We start from the raw sequence: 20148 nt of genomic DNA, 5'->3' as shown, positions 1-20148 counted from the left end.
ATCTTTCAATAATTTTCGAGTCGTCCTGCGTCTAAATGTCAAGACAACATCGAGGAAACAATGACATATCTACTCTCTCTTTCAGAATGGTTGCATTGATCTGTTACTTTATTCCCAGCAGAGATCGTGTGAGCATCCCCATCTCTTCCCCTAAGCATCCAGTGTCAAGGTGTTACAACACATTTTTCTTTCGTGTTTCAGAGTGATGGCGTGGCGGAGAGTGGTGGTGGTGGCGTGGGTGGTGGTGGCGACAGCGGTGTGCGGAACGGAAGCGCTCGATCCCTTAGTGGTGCAGACGTTGAAAGGCTCCGTGCAAGGCGCCACGCTTACCACAACCACGGGCCGCCTGGTCGATGCATGGTACAACATACCCTACGCCCAACCACCCATCGGGGATCTCCGCTTCCGTCACCCGCGACCCATCGACCGCTGGCATGGCGTGAAGGACGCGACTGTCCTGCCAAAGTCGTGCGTGCAGCTTCCAGATACGTTCTTCGGGGACTTCAAGGGCTCGACTATGTGGAATCCCAACACGGAAATGAGCGAGGATTGCCTCTACCTTAATGTAGTGGTACCCAAGCCTCGACCTCACAACGCTGCCGTCATGGTATGGATATACGGAGGAGGCTTCTACTCGGGCACCTCAACGCTGGAAGTGTACGACTACAAGACACTGGCGGCGGAGCAGAATGTGATCGTTGTGGCACCGCAGTACCGCGTCGCCTCACTCGGGTTCCTCTACATGATGAACTCCGACGTGCCCGGGAACGCAGGCCTCTTTGATCAACTCATGGCACTGCAGTGGATTCATGACAACATTCGCATCTTCGGTGGCAATCCCGACAACATAACACTCTTTGGCGAGTCTGCAGGCGCTGTCAGTGTGAGCATGCACTTACTGTCTCCGCTTTCCCGTAACCTGTACAGCCAAGCCATCATGCAGTCAGGTTCAGCCACCGCGCCCTGGGCTATCATTAGCAAGGAAGAGAGTATCCTGAGAGGTTTGCGCCTCGCCGAAGCCGTTGGCTGCCCACACGACCACATCAACCTGACTGCCGTCATCGAATGCCTCCGCGCTATGAATGCCACGGAACTGGTACGGAACGAACCGTCTTCTGGCATCTGCGACTTCCCGTTCGTGCCTATTATTGATGGTGCTTTCCTCGACGAACTACCTAGCAAATCACTCAGGAACAATAACTTCAAAAAAACCAATATCATGATGGGCAGCAACTCAGAAGAAGGCTACTGGTTCATCATGTATTTCCTCCCAAGCATTTTCCGCAGGGAGGAAGACATCACAGTTTCACGACCCGAGTTCGAAGTCTCCGTGCGTGATCTTCACCCGTACTTCAACGAGGTAGTTCGCCAGGCCATCATCTTTGAGTACACGGACTGGCTCTCCCCAGACGACGGCGCTATGTATCGCAACGCCATCGACAAGATGGTGGGCGACTACCACTTCACCTGTAATGTCAACGAGTTCGCCTACTACTACGCCCTGGCAGGGAACAATGTCTACATGTACTACTACACACACCGCTCCTCCCAGAACCTGTGGCCCAAATGGATGGGTGTTCTCCACGGCGACGAAATCAGCTTCATCTTCGGCCATCCTCTAAACCCTGAAAAATCTTATAAGCTCGAGGAACAGGAGCTCTCGCGTCAGATGATGACCTACTGGGCCAACTTCGCTAAGACCGGGTGGGTTTGTATGAGCAACACAAATGGACACTTCTTCATACAGGTGTATGTTTGTGTTGCACAGTGTAGGTATTCTTGAAGTCATGTAGGTGCGTCTGTGTGTGTGTGTGTGTCTACCCTCGAATACAATTTCCTCTGCACTGGTGTTTTTTCTTTTGTGCGTGTGTGGTGCGTGTGTTGTAGAAAGTTGTACAACTATGTATAAGGTTTTTTGGTTCGGAACTATTCACATTAGCTTTGCAATAAAACACAGGCACCATGTCTTCCTTAAACACCTCTGGTGTCGGGAAAACAGCAGTCTCTCCCATGTGTGCATTCCTGGTACCTTTTCACTTCATTGTTATGTTAATAGTGACGACGACTTGTGTCCACAGGAACCCAAGTGAAGGAAGCGAGAGCGTCTGGACCCAGACGTTCTGGCCTGTGCACACGACTACAGGCAGGGAGTACCTTACCCTCGCCACCAACAGCACCTCCGTAGGGAGGGGACCCAGACTCAAAAAATGTGCCTTCTGGAAAAAATTCGCACCTAAACTATTGAAGCTTACAGGTGAGGAAGGCTGGAGGCCCGGTGTAAAAAAGGTGAGGCGAAGCGGTAAATGGGTACCCGGAGGAAAAATGGTAATGGAACAGGTGAGGAGGGTACGCAGGTGATAACCTTGAGGGGGTGAATTTTAAGGAGAAGATCCAGGAGGAGGTAGAGCTCCTGTGTGTGAGAGAGAGAGAGAGAGAGAGAGAGAGAGAGAGAGAATGTGTGCGCGATAACATGAGGTGATGAGTGAGGAACAGAAGCAGCGTCAGCTTCTTTGCAACGAAGGAGAATATTTCAAGGGAAAAAAAATGATGTAATGAAAAGATATAGTAGATATCTCAACTGCTTGAGTATATACTTAGGAAAGCGAACCGAAAAAAGTATTTAGTGCTTAAGTTTACCTTCCTCTCTCTCTCTCTCTCTCTCTCTCTCTCTCTCTCTCTCTCTCTCTCTCTCTCTCCCACCTAGTCGAAGAAAACGAGAATGGTGTCCATATCAAATGAAACAGAAAAAAATAAACCAGTTATGTATTCATACCTCAGACAGCATCAAAATGATGGACGAAATGATTTGATCAGTTGCTATCTTGTACCAATTGCCAAGAATATATATACATGTATTCCTGTTATGAATTGTAACACACACACACACACACACACACATCTCCAAGGTTGACCAAGAAGAGAGAGTTTATGGAGATTCACTAACACGAATCTAAGTTCTGGACCGAGTAAAAGTTGCATAACGCAATGATAATCTAAAAACCCATTTCAGGAGCATACACGGGACTTTGCCATACTTCCCACAAACAGTGAAAAACAACGGGTGTTTAAAAACGACGAAAGATATTTACCAAGACACTGAACACGTAAAAATAAAGGATTGGTCAAAAATAGCCCATGATTACTCATTTTACAAGGATGGGAGTAGTCACCGCTTTGTGCAGAAGGTTTCTTTGTTCATCATCGTCCGAAGCTCTCAAGGGATATGGGATGTGAAAGTCAGGTGGATACAGTAACAGCAAAAGCGATCATAACCTTTTCATTTCTGCTCGGGAGCTGAATCTATATATAAAAGAATTTTGTGACAAATCTCGATTTCTTCATCAGTTATGTACATCTAGTAAATTTTGTACCTTCTCTCGCACCTATCTATCTATATCTATCTACCTATTATGATCTTGTCAGGGCTAGAAACAATTCGCATCAAATACCTATACTTAAGCAAGTGAATCAAAAGGGAAGACGAAGAGCCAAGATCTTACCCAGTAACCATTGCCCCTCTTTAGATTACGGTACAAAGATTCAGAAAACCCAAGACATTTACTGCAGCTTAAGTCTCAGCTTGCTACAGGCGCCATACTGTACAGAAAAAAAAAAAAAAAACATTGATCTTGATGGAATATTAATCAGTGAAGTTTTACAAGCACGTTTAAGGAAACATACATGACTGAAAAGCACGACTGCTTACATGAGAAGGGACGATGGACTCCTTGTTATGCATCTCATTTTCTAACTTATGAATAGACAATTTATCGATAGAAAAATGAAGTCATTGCTATGTGTGGCATTCTTTTGATCTTAGAGAAACCCTAAGTACGATTTCGTTCTGATGTATGAAAATCACCACTTGAACTGTGGTGTTATAGACGAATGACTAAGATGATCATGGTTTTCAAATTGCATTTGATTCGTCTGAGTATAAATCAAGAGAGACGAAGTCGTCAGGACTTCTTAACTTAGATCGAGACGAAGTATGAGAGGAATATGAAATGAAAAATGTACAAGAGCGAAGCGCCGGTATTCTGAAACAAGGTGCGACGCAGGAGGGCAATACGAGATGCTGGTCCCTTGAGGGAAGGCCATGGTATGCACATCAACACACAGGGTCGTCAGCTGTTGACAGGGTGGAGGTTTATGGCACGGCCGTTACTGCTCTGCTCTTGGTAGGCAAGGCTGGCCACAGTGAGAGTGGGGACACAGCGGCCTCTCTGGGATATTTCGAAGGGGAAAGGGTTCTATTTTTCTTTTCTATTTTTTTGTTTAGATAGTAGCTTTTGAGAGAGAGAGAGATTCGGTGACTATGTACCCGATCCATCCCCCATGGAACAGGGAAGGGATAGATATAGAAATATAGATAGAAAAATAGATAATGATCGATATTTAGATAGAAATTTAGACAAATTCTAAAGAGAATTCTGAAGTCATTTTCATTCAGATGTTAGCCTTTAAGAATTCTCTCAGATGTCTGTAGTGATAGTCAATGTCTTTCAAATGGATCCAAAACTTCAAGTAAGCTCCATGGAGGACTGTATCAAAACGTTCTTACCATTTACCTAAGTAAACAGCTTCGTTGGATCTATCATCGTGGTATGGTAACCGTAAGAGCTGCTAATATTGCTCGAGAATTATCGTACGAAAATGATCTCTCCTGAAGATTGAAACTCACGAGAGGTTAGCATACATGTGATGTAGACTACACCCTTCGGTTATGGCTTCGAGTGTGCCACGATCCTCGTAGGAATTATCAGCCCCTTTTTTCGTAGATGCATTAGCATTCGTCAGGAGGAGAGAGTAAGGCAAATGGTCAGGTGCAGAGACGTGGAAGGGAGGAGCCAACGAGAGGCAAGAGTGTGCAAGAGACTAGATGTGCGAGCGGAAGAGGAGGATGTGCGACCAGTGAAAATCCCAGTGTGGTGTTGGGAATCAAAGATTTTTCTTTTCCTCTCTCTCTATTCTCCTCTATCTTATTCTCTCTCTTTCTCTCTGCCTGTAGTCTGTTTGACTGTCTGTTTGCATCTGTCCCCTTCTCTCTATCTCTCTCTCTCTCTCTCCCCCAACCCTCCCACTACCACCCCCGTCCACACTTTATATCCCCCGTCTCTCGTCTGGGAGTCCTTTGAGTAGCAGCAGCGACAGCAGCTGGGCCGTACCAAATATAGCGCTGCCAGGCCTGTAGCAACGAGTGTCGTTTGCAGTGTTGAAGTTCTCGTGCCGTGGCCGTCGCTAATAACTGTGTGTGTGTGTGTGTGTGTGTCTCGTCCTTCCCCACCCAACCCTGCCCAGCCCCGACGGGGAGACGACACTATCGATTACCTTATCTGGAAGGTTTGGTTGGGTTGAAGTCATCGCCTTGCGAATTTGAATGCTTGGATCAAGTTAATACTCCACTCGCACTCCATCTCCTTGCACAAAGCTCCTTATACACCTCTCTCTTTCTCTTGCAACTCAACTTTCTATTTCTGGAATCTCCTTTTTGTCTCCGAGTTAGAAGGATCTAGGGCTTTCTTTACAGTTCTTTGTATTCTTTCATCTATTTTTGTTCCTTTGCTAATTCATGTCGTTATCTGAGGAAAAACGAGAGCAATCTCTCTTTAATTACTTGTAACCTATCGTTACCTTAACCCAGGCTCGATCTGGTGGGTCGGGGTAAGATACGTAGTTTATTCTCTCATTCTTGGACATGGAAGTGCTCAGAAGGAGGTGAAAAAATGTGTTGGTCATGAGAGTATATTAAAGGAGGACAGACTTCAACTAGAGGCACGGATTGGGAGATGCTTTCCACCACCAGATTCAGGGGATGTTTTTACTCCATCAACAGCAATGGCAGCTGAATGCCCTCTCTTCCTTTCGTCCTCAAGCCATTCCTTCCCTTCCACAATCCCCTCGACCATTCCCGGTTCTCCCTAAGTCTCCCTTCTCTCTCCCTCTTTGTCAGTGCTAATCACCCTCCAACCTCTTCATAATCCTTTTTATTCCTCTCTCCGACTCCCTCCTCTACCCCTGTCAATCCTGCCATTAGATCTCGCTGTGTTTCCCCTCACTGCAATGTACGTGTCATTTGCTCAACATTTACAACTTGCTTTACATTCCCGCGAAACACAACTTCAGTAAACTTTATGCAATACACACACACACACATATATATATATATATATATATATATATATATATATATATATATATATATATATATTCTGAACGAAATGCATTTCAGCGACTGGGCAGCGCTGATTTGTCATTCGCCTCGATGAATTTGAGCAGCGGTTGGACAAGGCAACGTTGCCATATCCTGTGAGTTATTACTTTCCCCAATTCCAAATTGTATACAATTTTCTTCGTGTGTATATTTGTTGCATAGATGGGGACTAGGAAGTTTTTCAGTCACCATATTTATCACTTATGTGGTCTTCTTATCTTTATTGTCTCGAAATAATGTATTAGGAGGGAACATGTTTACTCGTACTATATAAATCACCCTCTTCACTCCAAGTGCATAGGTTGACATATACCCTTCAATGCATAAATCACCAGCTTCCCTCCACCATAGAGGTAACCTGCAGCAGCGTCCCTTTGTCGCCACCTACAAGGCAGACTTGACTCGCCGACGTTCCCCTCGCCTTGTTCCCTCCCTGCGTGCTCGGCTCCGCTACTGAATAGGACATGAGTGGCTATCTTTGGAGGGTCTGCTCCTCCAAGCACTCACACACCAAGTGTGTCCAGACGAGGAAAATGAGCTGATCGTTTCTCTCTCTCTCCGACATCCCCATTCATAGTCTCTCTCTCTCTCTCTCTCTTTTTGCTCAATCCTCTCTAACTACCTCACTTCACTATTCCTGTCCTATAACAAGTGATTTCTTCATGTTTATCTGTAAGCTGGTTTCCTTCCTTCCTCCCCGTGTTCTTCCGTTTACATCTCTCGATGTTTACCAGTCCCTTTCATTCACCACAACTCTGCGGTCTACCGTCTTCACGTTTCACTTCTGTACATCTCATAAGATCTGGCGGGTAGTCGTTTTCTAAATCTTATACACGCCTCCTTATGCCGTTGCACCAGAGAGGGGATTCAAGAGCGCAGACTGCGCTCTAAAACGTGTCAGAACAATGTTCTTCGTCAAGAGAAATGGGGTTTCCGAATGACATGCATCCTTATAAGCCTAAAGAGAGTTAATATTTTCTATAGCAATCTTAATAATCAAAGGCAAGTTTCACTTACCAAGGTCGAGAGAACTATATACACCTCAAGCTACGCTGTCCTTAAGCACTGACCTGTCAATCCCATTGGTGAGGATAAACTAACTTGGTTTATTATTGGCTGCTTGCCTACTTAGGGATTCGAATGCGGGCTTCATGATTCGCAAGTCACTATGCAAATCAGGATAAACCATGGCTTGTCTTTTGGATATGCATGCTCGTCAAACGAATCAAAACAGATTAGGTTTCGAATCCAATGATATGTTTTACGACGTCATGAGAATGTCCTTTGTGTTTATATTTAGGCAAACAAGGATAGGAAAAATAGTATAGTCTTATAGTCTTTTTTTTCCCCCCAAGTTGGAGGTTCCAGTCATAGACAAAGTCCACAACAAGACAAGACCTTAACTGAAATGTAGAGAGAGGATTTCGAACAGTAAGAAAAGAAGACAGGGGAAAGTATTCACGAATTTTGAGGGGAGTGAAAAACTTTAAAATGCTTAGGTCATAGATATTGAGAAAAACACGAGAAGACATACCTCCAAACCTTCCAGGTGTAAGGAAAGAAACGGTTATCAAATCAGCCCACCCTTGAGTTGCTAACAGCCACACAGTAATCTGTGACGCGGCAGCTTGCCAAGTATTGCGTGGTCTAGCTAGCGGTAGGGGGCACACTAGCAGCCTGCACTTGGGAGCAAAAAGCCAGAGTAATGTCTATAGAAGAGGGAAAGCGAATCAACACTGCGGCGAAGGTCAAGAGGGTCAAGTTTGGAAGTTAGTTTGGAACAGTTTATAAGTCGGACCTCTTTTGACTCTGTCAAGCAAGGATACAGAGCTAGAACCACTCCAGATGCGAGAGCAGTACTCCATACAAGGACGAATCAATCCCATATATAAACGGAGCGACTGTTCAGAAGAGAAGAAATTCGACACAAACAGGACACAGTTTCTTAGAGGCAGACTTAGCTATTCCCGTAATGTGGGATTTCTAAGAAATAGTGTTCGTCGAGCCAAGAGGTGGAGGTACAGAGCCGTCAGAGGAGAGACGAAAGTTGTGAGTAGTTTTTGAGAGAGAGGTGGGTAGAAACTGGGTCTTGGAAGCTTTAAGTAGATTTCGTCTACCCTACTAAGATATAGTGCAAAAGTTTCAGAGTAGTTTAATCCCAAAATGGCTCCAAAGGTAGATGGGAGTAATAAGGATAAAAAGAAGCGATGACAAAGATAGCATTATCTTTACTGATAATGATGCAATTGATAATGATGGATAGTAACAATGATGGTAGTATTGGTACACTAACTACTTGCTTCTCGATGTGTCCGAGTGTGTATGCTCGTTTGTGGGTAAGAGCACGAAAGGCTACTTAGCTATCCCTCCCTGGTATGCTTAACTGTTCATGTTATAAGGTTTGCCATGTCAGCTCTTGGCAGAGGATGCTGGCATGCGACTACCCACGTAACGTGGCAGATTTACGTTGCTAGCTGAGATACGTTCTGTGGTAAAACATGTGAAGGGGTGTGTGGTCATGTGTGCCTCTAGTGAACACTAGTCTGAAGCCGTGAACCACTGGTGTGTTCTGGCTTCATTTAATGTTGTTAATGTTTATGTAGAGATGTATTTGAAGATCCGTTTGGTGTTTTGAGTGTGTGTGTGTGTGTGTGTGTGTGTGTGTGTGGACGAGCATGCATGTACATAGTCTGCAATACTAATTGCTTGAAACTAATGGTCATGTGAAGCTAACATGAACGAACGAAGCACTGCTTCACTAGCTGCTTCGTGAAGCATTCTCCAATTCTTCCTGACCATCTATTCCCCCCCCTTCCATCATGTAACTTCTCCTCCCCCCTTCTCTCCCTCTTCCATTTCTCTCTAAGCTTAGGGAAACAACTTCAGGATCACGCTTACGCCAGCCAAATTTTGTTTTCTTCTTTCCTTTTTGGATTTATCATGAGCATATGGTAGACTAGCTTTTCAATAACTCTCCAGACATAAGCCACCTCTCTCTGATAAAGCACAAGACGATTCATTAAATATTAAATATGATTTAGTTTTCTTTTTCTCTTAAAATGTATGTGCATGCCTGTCCAGAATTATATATACGGGAGGGCCCCACTATCTGCACCCGCTCACACCTACAAGGATGATGATGTAATTGGTAGACGAGGAAATTGGGTTCACATAATGGCAAACTGGTTATGGAGACGTGCGCCCCCATCTGCGTGGAAATTGGTTAGTCACTCGCTCACCCAGTGCTTTCTTCTGTGCGTCTGCCACTCCACCGCTAGTCGCCCAGACTGTCAGCAGCTTTTCGCTTGGGCTGACGGCAGTACAGACGCCGCTGACGTCACGCCTGTCTGTGGTGGGGGGCGCTGCTGACACCCGTGTCTCTCAGGGGTATGGCGCTGCCGACGTCACACCCGTGCGTTCTACGGCGTTGCTGACTTCACAGCACTCTACGGTGTGTCGTCTGCTGACGTCGTGCCTCTCAGTGGTGTGGTGTTGCTGACGTCCTCCCTTTTTAGTGGTATCATGTTGCTGACGTCGGAACTCCCCCCTCAGTGGTATGACATTGCTGACGTCAGAGACGTCTGCACTGCGCCGTTGGTGCACCTCACTCCTGACTCCAGGGTGACGTCGCTAACACACACGCCTGTAGCAGGGTCAGCCTAACCTCACAAAGACGTGTGTAGCAGGTCACTCATAAGGCTGCATGTAATGATGACATCAAGCACACATATCTGTATCAGGTCACCATGACCTCACACACGTCTATCGTAGGTGACTAATTTCTCAGCACTAGTCTCTTGATAAGACTTCAGTCCTGATGCTTCTGCTGCTGGCGGCGCTGAGGCACTAGCGTGCGGTGCTCCAGCAGTTAAGCAGAACACATAACGAGCCTTGTAGTGTGGTGGTGGTGGCGGCGGAGGGCCAACCCGTGAGCTCCTGGTGCTGGCCGGGCTCACTAAAGATACACTACACCACACAAGACCTTCGGAGACCACTTGAGCTAACGTGCCCAATAATTACCCAGACGAGAGTTCGAAACCGATGCATAAACGACCAAATGATTCTCTTAAAAATCTTTTTTTTCCTCCCCCACTCCTTCCATCCTTCCTTCATAGGCCAGTTAAAGTTACTAGTCCAAGGTGAAATCGGCATGAAAGTCGAGCACTTCAAATCTACAGACACTGAAGAGATAGTCTGTTCTTGCATGGGGGAGGAAAAAAAAAAGAGAGGAATGACTGGAACATATTGTAATGTCTGGCAACGTCGGGATCAACCAGAATCGCTTTGATACTCTATTGCAGTTGGTTCGGAACGTTGCCACGTCCTGGATATGCTACAGTCTTGAGACTTTTCCTTAAAACTAACCAATGATAACGGGAGAAATTCTCTCTATTTCTTTCTTAAGCCTTTTGACAGTCGGTCAGATGTATAACCACTGTATCATCTTAAATTCTTGATCTTAGAGGTTCATTATATGATAGCGGACGGACCCACAAAATCTTAAAACAGTCTGTGGGGGTCACTGTGAGTGGGATGGTGTGTGTGTGGGGGGCTGTGGTCTTGAGTGAGCGCCGGCAGCCGAGTAGTGTGTAGCTGGCACCACTGAGCGGTTCACTTTGACAGGGGAGGGAGGTGAGTGCGCATGCGATAGTCGTGACGTCACCACGGACGGGACCTGCACCGTTCACCCACTTGGTCCATTTAGTTAAGAAGACGAAGGTAAACGTAGCTGGTCCTCTTGTGTCAGTGACAAGTAGTTTCTATTTCTTTCTCATATATGAACTTGTTCCATATGGACTGTAGTCATACATTTCATTTGAGCTGCATTGTTCCTTCACTAGTGAGCAAAATCACAATTAAGCTGATGGTAATGAATTAGTACGTCTAAATAAAGACTATCATGACTTGTTAAACATTGCTGTCATTAATCTCTCTACGCAAGATACATCTTAAATCTGATCCTCACTTCAGCTAATATTCCCTTGCTTCAGTTTGCCATGCAGACCCTAAAACTGTCCAGCACAGCTACATCATTCATGGACACCCATGACCTGGTCTTGAACACTCCACTCTTTAGGTAATGAGAAGTTCAGGTCAGACATATCCTCTCTGAGGCCATGACCAGGACCGTGGTTACTGCACCCCCTCTTTCCCTTATCTCCCCTTACTTTAACCTCTTCCATGCCTCCCTTCCCTTCCCCCTCTTGAAACTTCCCTATATTTCTCTCCCCTCCTCCTCCATCCTTGTGAAACTAACAGTTTCTTCACTCCCCCACTCCCATGAACTTCTCAGAGCACCTACATGTCTCATTTCTATGATTCCGTCTGATCACTCATTTCTCAAAACGAACCACCTGCCCTTCACGCCTCCTACCCACTCAACACGTGAATTTCTTTCGTACTTCCTTTTCCTGCTAGTCTTTGGAGGTACCTCTCTCTCACCCTTCCAGTGTCCTTATGAACCCAACTAGCCACTCTACTGACACCCATGAAACACACCGACTCTCCTATCCGAGTCAATTCCTCACACCCTCCTCATCTTAAACATGCATTTCAGCATGATACTCTCAGCCGCTTCCTTTAGGTTTATTCACAAATATGCACGAATCAACCGAGATTTTAACCACATACTACACTACAGAAGAGGAAGTAAGCGTATTACAAAGTTCCGTCCGAAGATGTCAAAATATTTCGCTGTAGGGTTACAGAAAGAACCAGCTCATACAAGTTTCTTTTCAGTTACGGTTATATTTTGTAGATTACGCATTATTTTTGATTTCGAAAACCCATCTTAATATACATGGCTGAGGTCTTTAATGAAAAAGAAAAAATGAAGGTACCATTGTGATTTAAAGTCACTGGAAAAATAACTAACCAATAAATGGGCAACTTTGCTGAACCAATGTTCGCAAGGAAATGCGGTAAAAATCATACAGTCAATACTTCTTTCTCTCCAGGCCGAGGTGACATGCCCATCATATACAAATATATACCTTTATTTCTTCATAGTTTTCGTCCGCATAAAGTTTCGGTACACACATGTTATCAGCCATTTCTGTCCACCCAAACTATACCAGTGTGCGGAGTATGAACTCTGGGACACCCATCCCGCACACCCATTGCACTGTACCATTCGAACCGGAACTATAATAGGGACACGTGAAGAGAAAACAGTACACTCAAAACATACTGGTTCACATGCTCTCCTTTGGGAAGGCATAGTTAGCTCTCTACTTGCCCCTTCGCCAGCCGTTTGATGCCAGGGTTGGCAGTAAACCGCGCGCCTCATCCTTTGAATCGGGACAGACGAAATACATCCCGATTCTCAGTCTTACGACGGTAAGGCCATTGCATCCTTTGCTTTAGAAGGATTATACCAATGCCAGCTCCAGATGGGTTTCAGAGTGAGAGGACACTAAATAGAATTCTTAGCTAGGTAAATGCTGTCGTACGGGAGGTGACTATGAAATCTGTTCAGTTTCCGGAATACCCAGATTTGTTTTGGGACAAGTCACTACATCCACTCTTCATGTTTTGCCTCGTCATTACAGTTGACTTTAAGACATTAACTATCAAAGCCAATGAATTAAGGCCGAATAAGAACATTTAATATATGCGTTGTTCTTGAGGGTGATAAATTATATTGTATCACTAACAAAAATTAGTCTTCATAGTGCTAAATCAATCGATTAATGAAAAATATATGTAAAAATTGAAAACGACGGCGAATGTATGCCTGACCAAGCTTGATCAGGAAACTTATAGCTGTCCACAGAGAGGGTGACATACATGTCGAACCAGCGTTCAGATGCGCCTTCAGCGAGCCCTCACGGGAAACCTACTGATTATTAGACTTACGAGGGAAAGTTCACAAGGCCACGTGATGCCTCTGTCCTCCATATGGACCCAGGTCGAACACACATACATCAGATGAAATGTAGGAAAAAGCCGAGGAAATGGAACCCATTCAGACAATAGCAAGGGAACAAATGAACTTGTGTATCTTCCGTATGTTCAGTGCTTCATACCCTTAACTCTTGTCACTACACCCACCCTCTGTATTCTACAGTAGTAAACACACGTATCTACCAACTTATTTGAGCACCAATCTTACCAAACACTAACTATAGTAATCAGTAGGCTGATCACTACTTCCTCCCGCAGACACCAACTTACATCGTCGCTTCTCTGACCTCCCTCACCCCCACACATCAGCAACCTTGCAAGTCACTTTTACCTCAGTGGTTCCCATTTGCTACCTGGGACACTGGTAGTGCTTCATGCCTCACACAAATACCTCCAGCATGTTCAGGCTTTTGATACCTCTCTCTCCACTTTCCTCTATTTCTTTCAGTCCACAAAATATTCTCCAGTATCCGATTGTCATATATTAAGGTTTTCTGCCTTTCTTGCAGCCGACCAGAAGAGCAAGGGTCCTGAGCAGTGCCCCAACATCGAAGCCAACGGTGCTGGGAGAGCCACGGGAATGTGGGCGGCCTTGGTAACGCCCGTGCTGCTAGTGTACTCCTCAATGACTCGCCCGTGAGGAACGTCTCCCCATCCTCGCCTCACAACACAAAAACGCCTCTACTTGTAACAGCTGCTGCTGAGGGAAGCAGTTGTCGACACTGAAGACGACGACAGTCGCTGTTTGACGCCGCTTTAAGTATGTTGAAGACGACGACAAGTTGCTGTTTGCTGCCGCTTAGTATGTGTACGGGACGACCCACATCGTCATCCCGCTAGATGAGAGCTATTTAGCCAGAATCTGCCGCGCTAAAAGCAGTTCACACACAGATTCTGTAGCAGTGCTGAAAGTGATGTTTGGGCTAATGGTTGTGACAGAAGACGAAAAAGAGGATTCAAACCAAAAGTTGTGAACAACATCACTTTTGAGACTACACGTATCGGGAGGGTCCCTAAATGATATTTGGCAAAGGAAAGAAGCCCAAAGGGTGTGTATTAACAAGATGGGCTCCAGGGAAGTAAGTGACGCTACATGGACCTCAAGAGTGTGTTATGGAGGAGCCCAATGGGTATAGGTAAGGGACAGCCCCTCAGGATTTTGCTGCACAGGACCGCCTCGGGATCAAAGTTCACACCTGCTACATTATACTCGTCTACGATATATATATATATATATATATATATATATATATATATATATATATATATATATATAGTGAAGAACGAGTGGATAGACTCTTCTGGTGTTGTCTTTGTCGTGTGGCGCTGGGTGAAGCTGGACACTACCTGTGGTGTGTAAGGACGCTCTGTTGACTGCACAACACACCTCGCCCAGGGACAGGCAACCCAGCAGTCTCAAGGTTGTCAGTATGGCTGTCTTCTTATTGCCGCTCGACCGTAGAAGGTCAGCCATATTAACACCTCACACCTCAACTATAAGTATTCGCATTATCAGACCTCATTTTTCTCTTCTAATTTTCTATTCGTTCTTAGTAAGCTACAAAACCCTCCCCAATAGCTTGGGTCGTGGAATAGCCAGAACACTTCTGCCAAAGCGTCATCTTTCCCATTGACTTCTGTAGAAATGGGGACGGGGGTTGCATTCCACTACATTAAGCGAAATGTGTCTCCTTTTCTTCAATCTTTTTTTTCCTTCAAATCCCCCTCCCTAGACGCTAAGCAGTAACCTATTATTAACCCGTGAGATGCGTCTCCCTCTAATCTAATCGTCTTAGAAGATACCCCGGAACTCAGACAACTCATACATATCTCTACAATAGCTCTTAGGATTTCCGATACAGTGTTCTAAGTTTCATCAGGTGTCACGTGATCTTTCGGTTTGCGTCGCTGGACTACCACTGGCATCAGCGTCTCAGTCTGGTTACTGCAGAGATTAATCACCCAAGGAGACAGTTGGTCGTATTTACCGCGAATCCATGGCAAGGAAAAAGAATAGTAACAGCACTTTGACCAGGTTCATCGACATCTGATGCTATATCCCGTCAAAATGGCTATGTATTACCAGTGTCTGTGGCGTAGACGATGTGGCAAGGGGGATCGAAAAGCAGCCGTTTTGGCGGGAAATAGTCACATGTTGCGCCACTGGTTCGGAAAAGTGAATTGGATTCTTTGTTTCTCATTCCTGTCTAGAGATTTCAGATGCCTCCACTGTTCCTTGGGTCGATGCTAATGGTAGTTTCAAACATTGACTTATATGAACCTGTATATTATATATAAATATATATATATATATATTTTTCCCCTGCTATATGCTAGCTAAATCGACTTTGGACTCAAATGTTGGCGTAAATTGCACAAGAAACACACACACACCCGTTGTTGACTTTTGTCTTAAGTGGATCATGTTGCCATGCTGTCGAACCCCTCTTCTCTACCTAATGAAACGAACGCGAGACTAGGCTCGTACTGTCGTTTTATTCCTCCCCAGATATTACTTCGTTATCTCAGATAATCACTGTCATGTAAGAGAGAAGATATAATGACTAGTTCTTGGCTGACACTAAGGACGATTTTAATGTTTGATTTAAATATAAGTGACTCGTCTGGAGCCTGTCGAAATGATGTTATGTCCCCCTCTATTCTTGTGGCTCTGTGGGAATCTACATACGGTCTGTCGTGACACTTACCCTGTATAGCGTTAAGGCTAGTATACATATACATATAAATATATAGAGAGAGCTATATTAAAAGCAATTTTGTTTTATTTTCTAAGCTTATTCCAAACTCCACGAGACATAAAAACCCTCGCTTGTATCAGGGTCTACAGAGACGGAGTACGCAAGTCCCTCCCGTGTTTGTTTACGGGGACGAGTCTTTCATTCCGATGGGTTCCCTACAACCCTTCAGGCCCTTGAATCCCCCTCACAACCTTAAAACCCTTCAACCTCCCTAAAACCTTCGAACCCCTAACGCATCGGTCCCTATGTCTTTTCCGTGCTCTACAACCTTTCAGAATCCTACAACGCTTCAGACCTCTACAACCCCTTACTTCCTACAGCCCTTCAATTCTTACAACTCTTCACTTCCTGCAGCTCTTCATCCCCACAACCCTTCAGTCCCCACAACCCCTACAGACCTCCACTGTCCTTCAGGCTCTTACAACTTTTCATAACCATATAACTTCAGACTCTTACAACCCTTTAGTCCTTGCAGATTTAGTCCTCAGATTCCCACAACCTTTTAATACCTCAACAACCCTTTCATCTCCCACAACCCCTATACCTCAACCACCTTACAGACCCACCCACCCCCTACACAACCCTTCAAATCACATTGTTAGATCATATGTACATTCTTAAGAGTTTCCTCTTTGTTTCGTTCTTTCTAGATAGCTTTATAAGATATTATTACATTAAGAATAACTCTAATGTCAAATGTCTATACACTTTACGGTACAGTGTTACCGACTGCAACTGGTCGTTTCTATGCTTGTGAGTGTCGAACTATGTACAAACATAGCAAAGCGTTTAGTCGCCTCGAATATCTCTCCTGTGTAATATTTTAGGCAGGTTCAAAAACATGATGGATCAAACATCAGAATCAAATACCTAGTAAATATGGTATACTGTTACGAGTGATGGAAAAACAGGCTAGAGTAAATGTAATCCTAATGTGTCGACAGGCTAGACTAAATGTAATCTCAATATGTCTTTTGGACCTGCTTAGCTGAGCATACTGAGACAGAACCTGTTATTACGTAGCCAATCAGAACTCGCGGGGTGGTTTACTGTGCGTTCTCATTGTTTCGTTCTAGTGAAGACAATATGAGGGTATGACTCTTTATAAGTCAAAAAGGGTTGATTTTAGTCTTCTGTTATACACAAACACACACACACATCACAAACACACGCACATCACAAACACACCATTCACACAAGGCTCTTTAAACCCTCTCGTGTGTAATGTACATATGGGTAATACTAAACCCTTAACTCTCTGCTGAGAAGTACTTCGTTTTGCAGAAGTACTAGTACTGTTATGTGTCTTGCATGTGTATATATACAGCAGTATTTGTAGCGTCTTGGAGTATATAGTTCAATTAAATATATATATATAACATAATTAGTAGGTTTTCATCACATTTATTCATAAATTTTGTTTGTGGTGTAGTGTATGACCTCTAAGTAGACCTTGCTGTTATGCTATTGGTGCTTAAAAAGTCCCTAGGGTCATTCTTCAATTTCACGGCTCTTCAGTAAGCCTCAATTAAGCCACTATATGATCTAGAGTAGCGGCCTTACTGAATACTCATAAGACTGGAGAACCCGCCCTAGATAGCCGCCTAGAGCAAGAGAAAAAAAAAAAAAGAACCTTCAATTTTCAGCCTTTTGTCTCGATTTGAACCCAAAATCACTGCCGCATACCGGACGTGTGCCGCTCTCTCACGCCTGGGTTCCCAGCGAGGTTCGTCACACCGCCCACCTGCTGCTGCAGGTGGGGAGGATACCTTTGTGGAACGTCGTCTTCTACGAGGCTGAGGGGAAACTGGCGTTGTTGCTACGTATCCCTCCGACGTCAAGGGGAAAGTTTACAGAAAAGCCAGGGTTAAGGTTGCTGTGTTGTGGTCGAGCAGCTAGCTGGTTAGGCCAGGAGTCCAGGGCGTTACCACAGGATGATCACTCGACGACAACAGCATATCCTTTCGTCTCTAGAGGAATCCAGGGCGGGCGACGCGACGCTCTGTGTGATGTATTCCTTCTCCCACGAAATAAAACATGTGCGAGAACCGAGAGCTTTCCTGATGACTAATCCTTGTGGTAAAAGGTGGCGAAATGTTCACAGTGACAGAGGTGCCGCCTCACAAGGCGTACAGCTCACAGCTACAGAGTACAGCTATGTATTATGAATTTCAGGCATGACGGGGAAGGGGGAAGGATACCTCATCTCCCGTAACATTACCACGTCTGTGCTGGTGTCAGAAAGGCGTATTAAGTGACCCCTGGATGAACCTTGACCTCAGGCCGATCTCCCATTCTTGGCCTGCCCTGGCGACTCCTAGAAAAGAACCGAAACACAGAGAATCAGTGGGCGTAGGCGGGGCCCAGACAGTGGTGAAACATGACGTCTCTTATGGGCGATTCTCATCATCACATATCTGTCGGGATCAGACGTGTGTGTGGGTTACCACTGCCTGCCAGCCGCAGGTGCCCACTGAGTCCAAGCTCCACGTTCGAGACGTCGGAGGGGCAAAACAAGCGTATTCATCCTAAGCTTTCCAGATGTTCATTTGTTGACAATTGACTCATCTTAAACGTCATTATTATTATTACTTTTCCTTTAAATGACATTCATGATAATCAAATACGACCCCTCGAAGCACTGACGCAACTCTATATATTTTTTTTTCTTAGATATAAGAGATACATGTAATTTATTTCATACATAATCATCAATGATCATGTTATTATAAAACTAATATTTTCGTTCGTTGTTGCCCTATGTCTATGGTAGAAATGTTTATCAAAAATGATCGAAATATATTACAAATCTTTATTCAAGATAAAAAAAAAAAAATTCTGATCACAATATAGTATTATATCATTATAAGTCACTTTCTCATCCGCTGAATTTATTATCAAAAATGGAAGTGCACACTCCATGTTCTTTCCCTTCCCTATTTCCTCTCCTCTAAGTCTTTTCAAGAGCAGTGCAATTAAAACTCATCCTCTCGAAAGAACCAACATTACAAAGCTGGTATCGTTTTCTTTACGAATCTTTTCCCTGCGTCGTCCTTTGTTCCATTCCAATTGGCTCCTCAATATTTCCTCCTATCTCACACAAGTTCCCAACACTTGGAGAGACAGAGCGAGTGCCAAAGGGGGGTCTGGCGAAGGGGCGGTGGGCGAATTAAGGCAACACATCATAGAGATACATCAATCGGCTTTAATGGTTCGGGACGAAACTGACACACCTACTAGCGTACGAATCAGCTTCGTGTATGACAATTACAGGCGTTCGAATCAGGATCGTGTTATGAAACACCTACTGGTATTCGAATCAGTTTCGTGTATGGCAGCCAGAGCAACACACTCGAGAAAAACAAGGTAATTTACATAAATTTACCGACAAAACACAACCAGCGATGAAAACAAGAACGAGAGAACGAGAAGGTTGCACAGCAAAACATCGAACCACTCTTGCAATGAAGCGTAGACATGGACCATACCGGCAGAAACTGGTGGAAACGTATCTTGATGTGTGGCCTAACAACTACAGTTCTTTTCAGGGAGCAAAACAAGTTCTCTGTATCATTAGCTCCTCACCGCCCGACGCTCTGACTCGGTCTATAGCTCTTCGCCTCCATCACCGCCGCTTTTGCTTTCCTTTTTCGTTGCTTTCCTCGGCCTTTTCGTCGCTCATGGGAATACTGTAAGTAAATCTCTGCCAGGTGCGGTTCTAGAGTCATCCAGTTGATGAGTGTTCTAGAGACATTCATTTAGGTATTTTCTAGAAATGTTAAATTTGGCCTAGTTTCTCATGGTCGCTTTTGAGAATCGACCAATGGGTTAGATTTTTTTCCCCGAAACCCAATTGGTGTTTCCTAGAATCATGCAGCTGCCAGGTTGTCTAGATAGTATTTCTAGAATCATGCAATTCGTGTATTTTCTAGAGATCTAGCCATAAATAACCACATGGTATATTGTAAGTGACGCCTGATCTATGAATTTACTTATACATACATATATGTATATATATATAACAAAAAGTATTTCTGAAGACTGTAATTCTACATTAGCGATCCTGAGACCGATTTTACTGCTTCAATAAAGTTGGTTTTCCTCCCTCATTATCATTGAGAAATTAACCCCTATTGACTGACTACTTACTTTTCAATATTTACTCAATTTTCACTCACAAATACTATAAACAAAACTATCTCTCTTGGAAAATGGTATATGTAAAATTATATGTATATCGTAGTGACATCAATAAAGTTTTTACGATTA

At 44.4% G+C, this 20148-nt stretch overlaps 1 protein-coding gene across 5 annotated transcripts in view; it reads left to right on the top strand.

Moving 5' to 3' along the window:
* Positions 1–20148, top strand: part of LOC139764167 (acetylcholinesterase-like) — a 207644-nt gene extending 187496 nt beyond the window's left edge. For all 5 annotated transcript variants that reach the window (XM_071690713.1, XM_071690714.1, XM_071690715.1 and 2 more), the window contains 3 exons: positions 202–1704; positions 2079–2254; positions 13630–20148. In XM_071690713.1, the coding sequence (XP_071546814.1) occupies positions 206–1704; positions 2079–2254; positions 13630–13760 (1806 nt within the window). In that variant the 5' untranslated portion in view covers positions 202–205 and the 3' untranslated portion in view covers positions 13761–20148. The remainder of the gene's footprint in view (positions 1–201; positions 1705–2078; positions 2255–13629) is intronic.

This window comes from Panulirus ornatus, chromosome 48, assembly GCF_036320965.1.
Source record: "Panulirus ornatus isolate Po-2019 chromosome 48, ASM3632096v1, whole genome shotgun sequence".
Lineage (NCBI taxonomy): Eukaryota > Metazoa > Arthropoda > Malacostraca > Decapoda > Palinuridae > Panulirus > Panulirus ornatus.
This window is presented reverse-complemented; position numbering and strand designations above follow the sequence as displayed.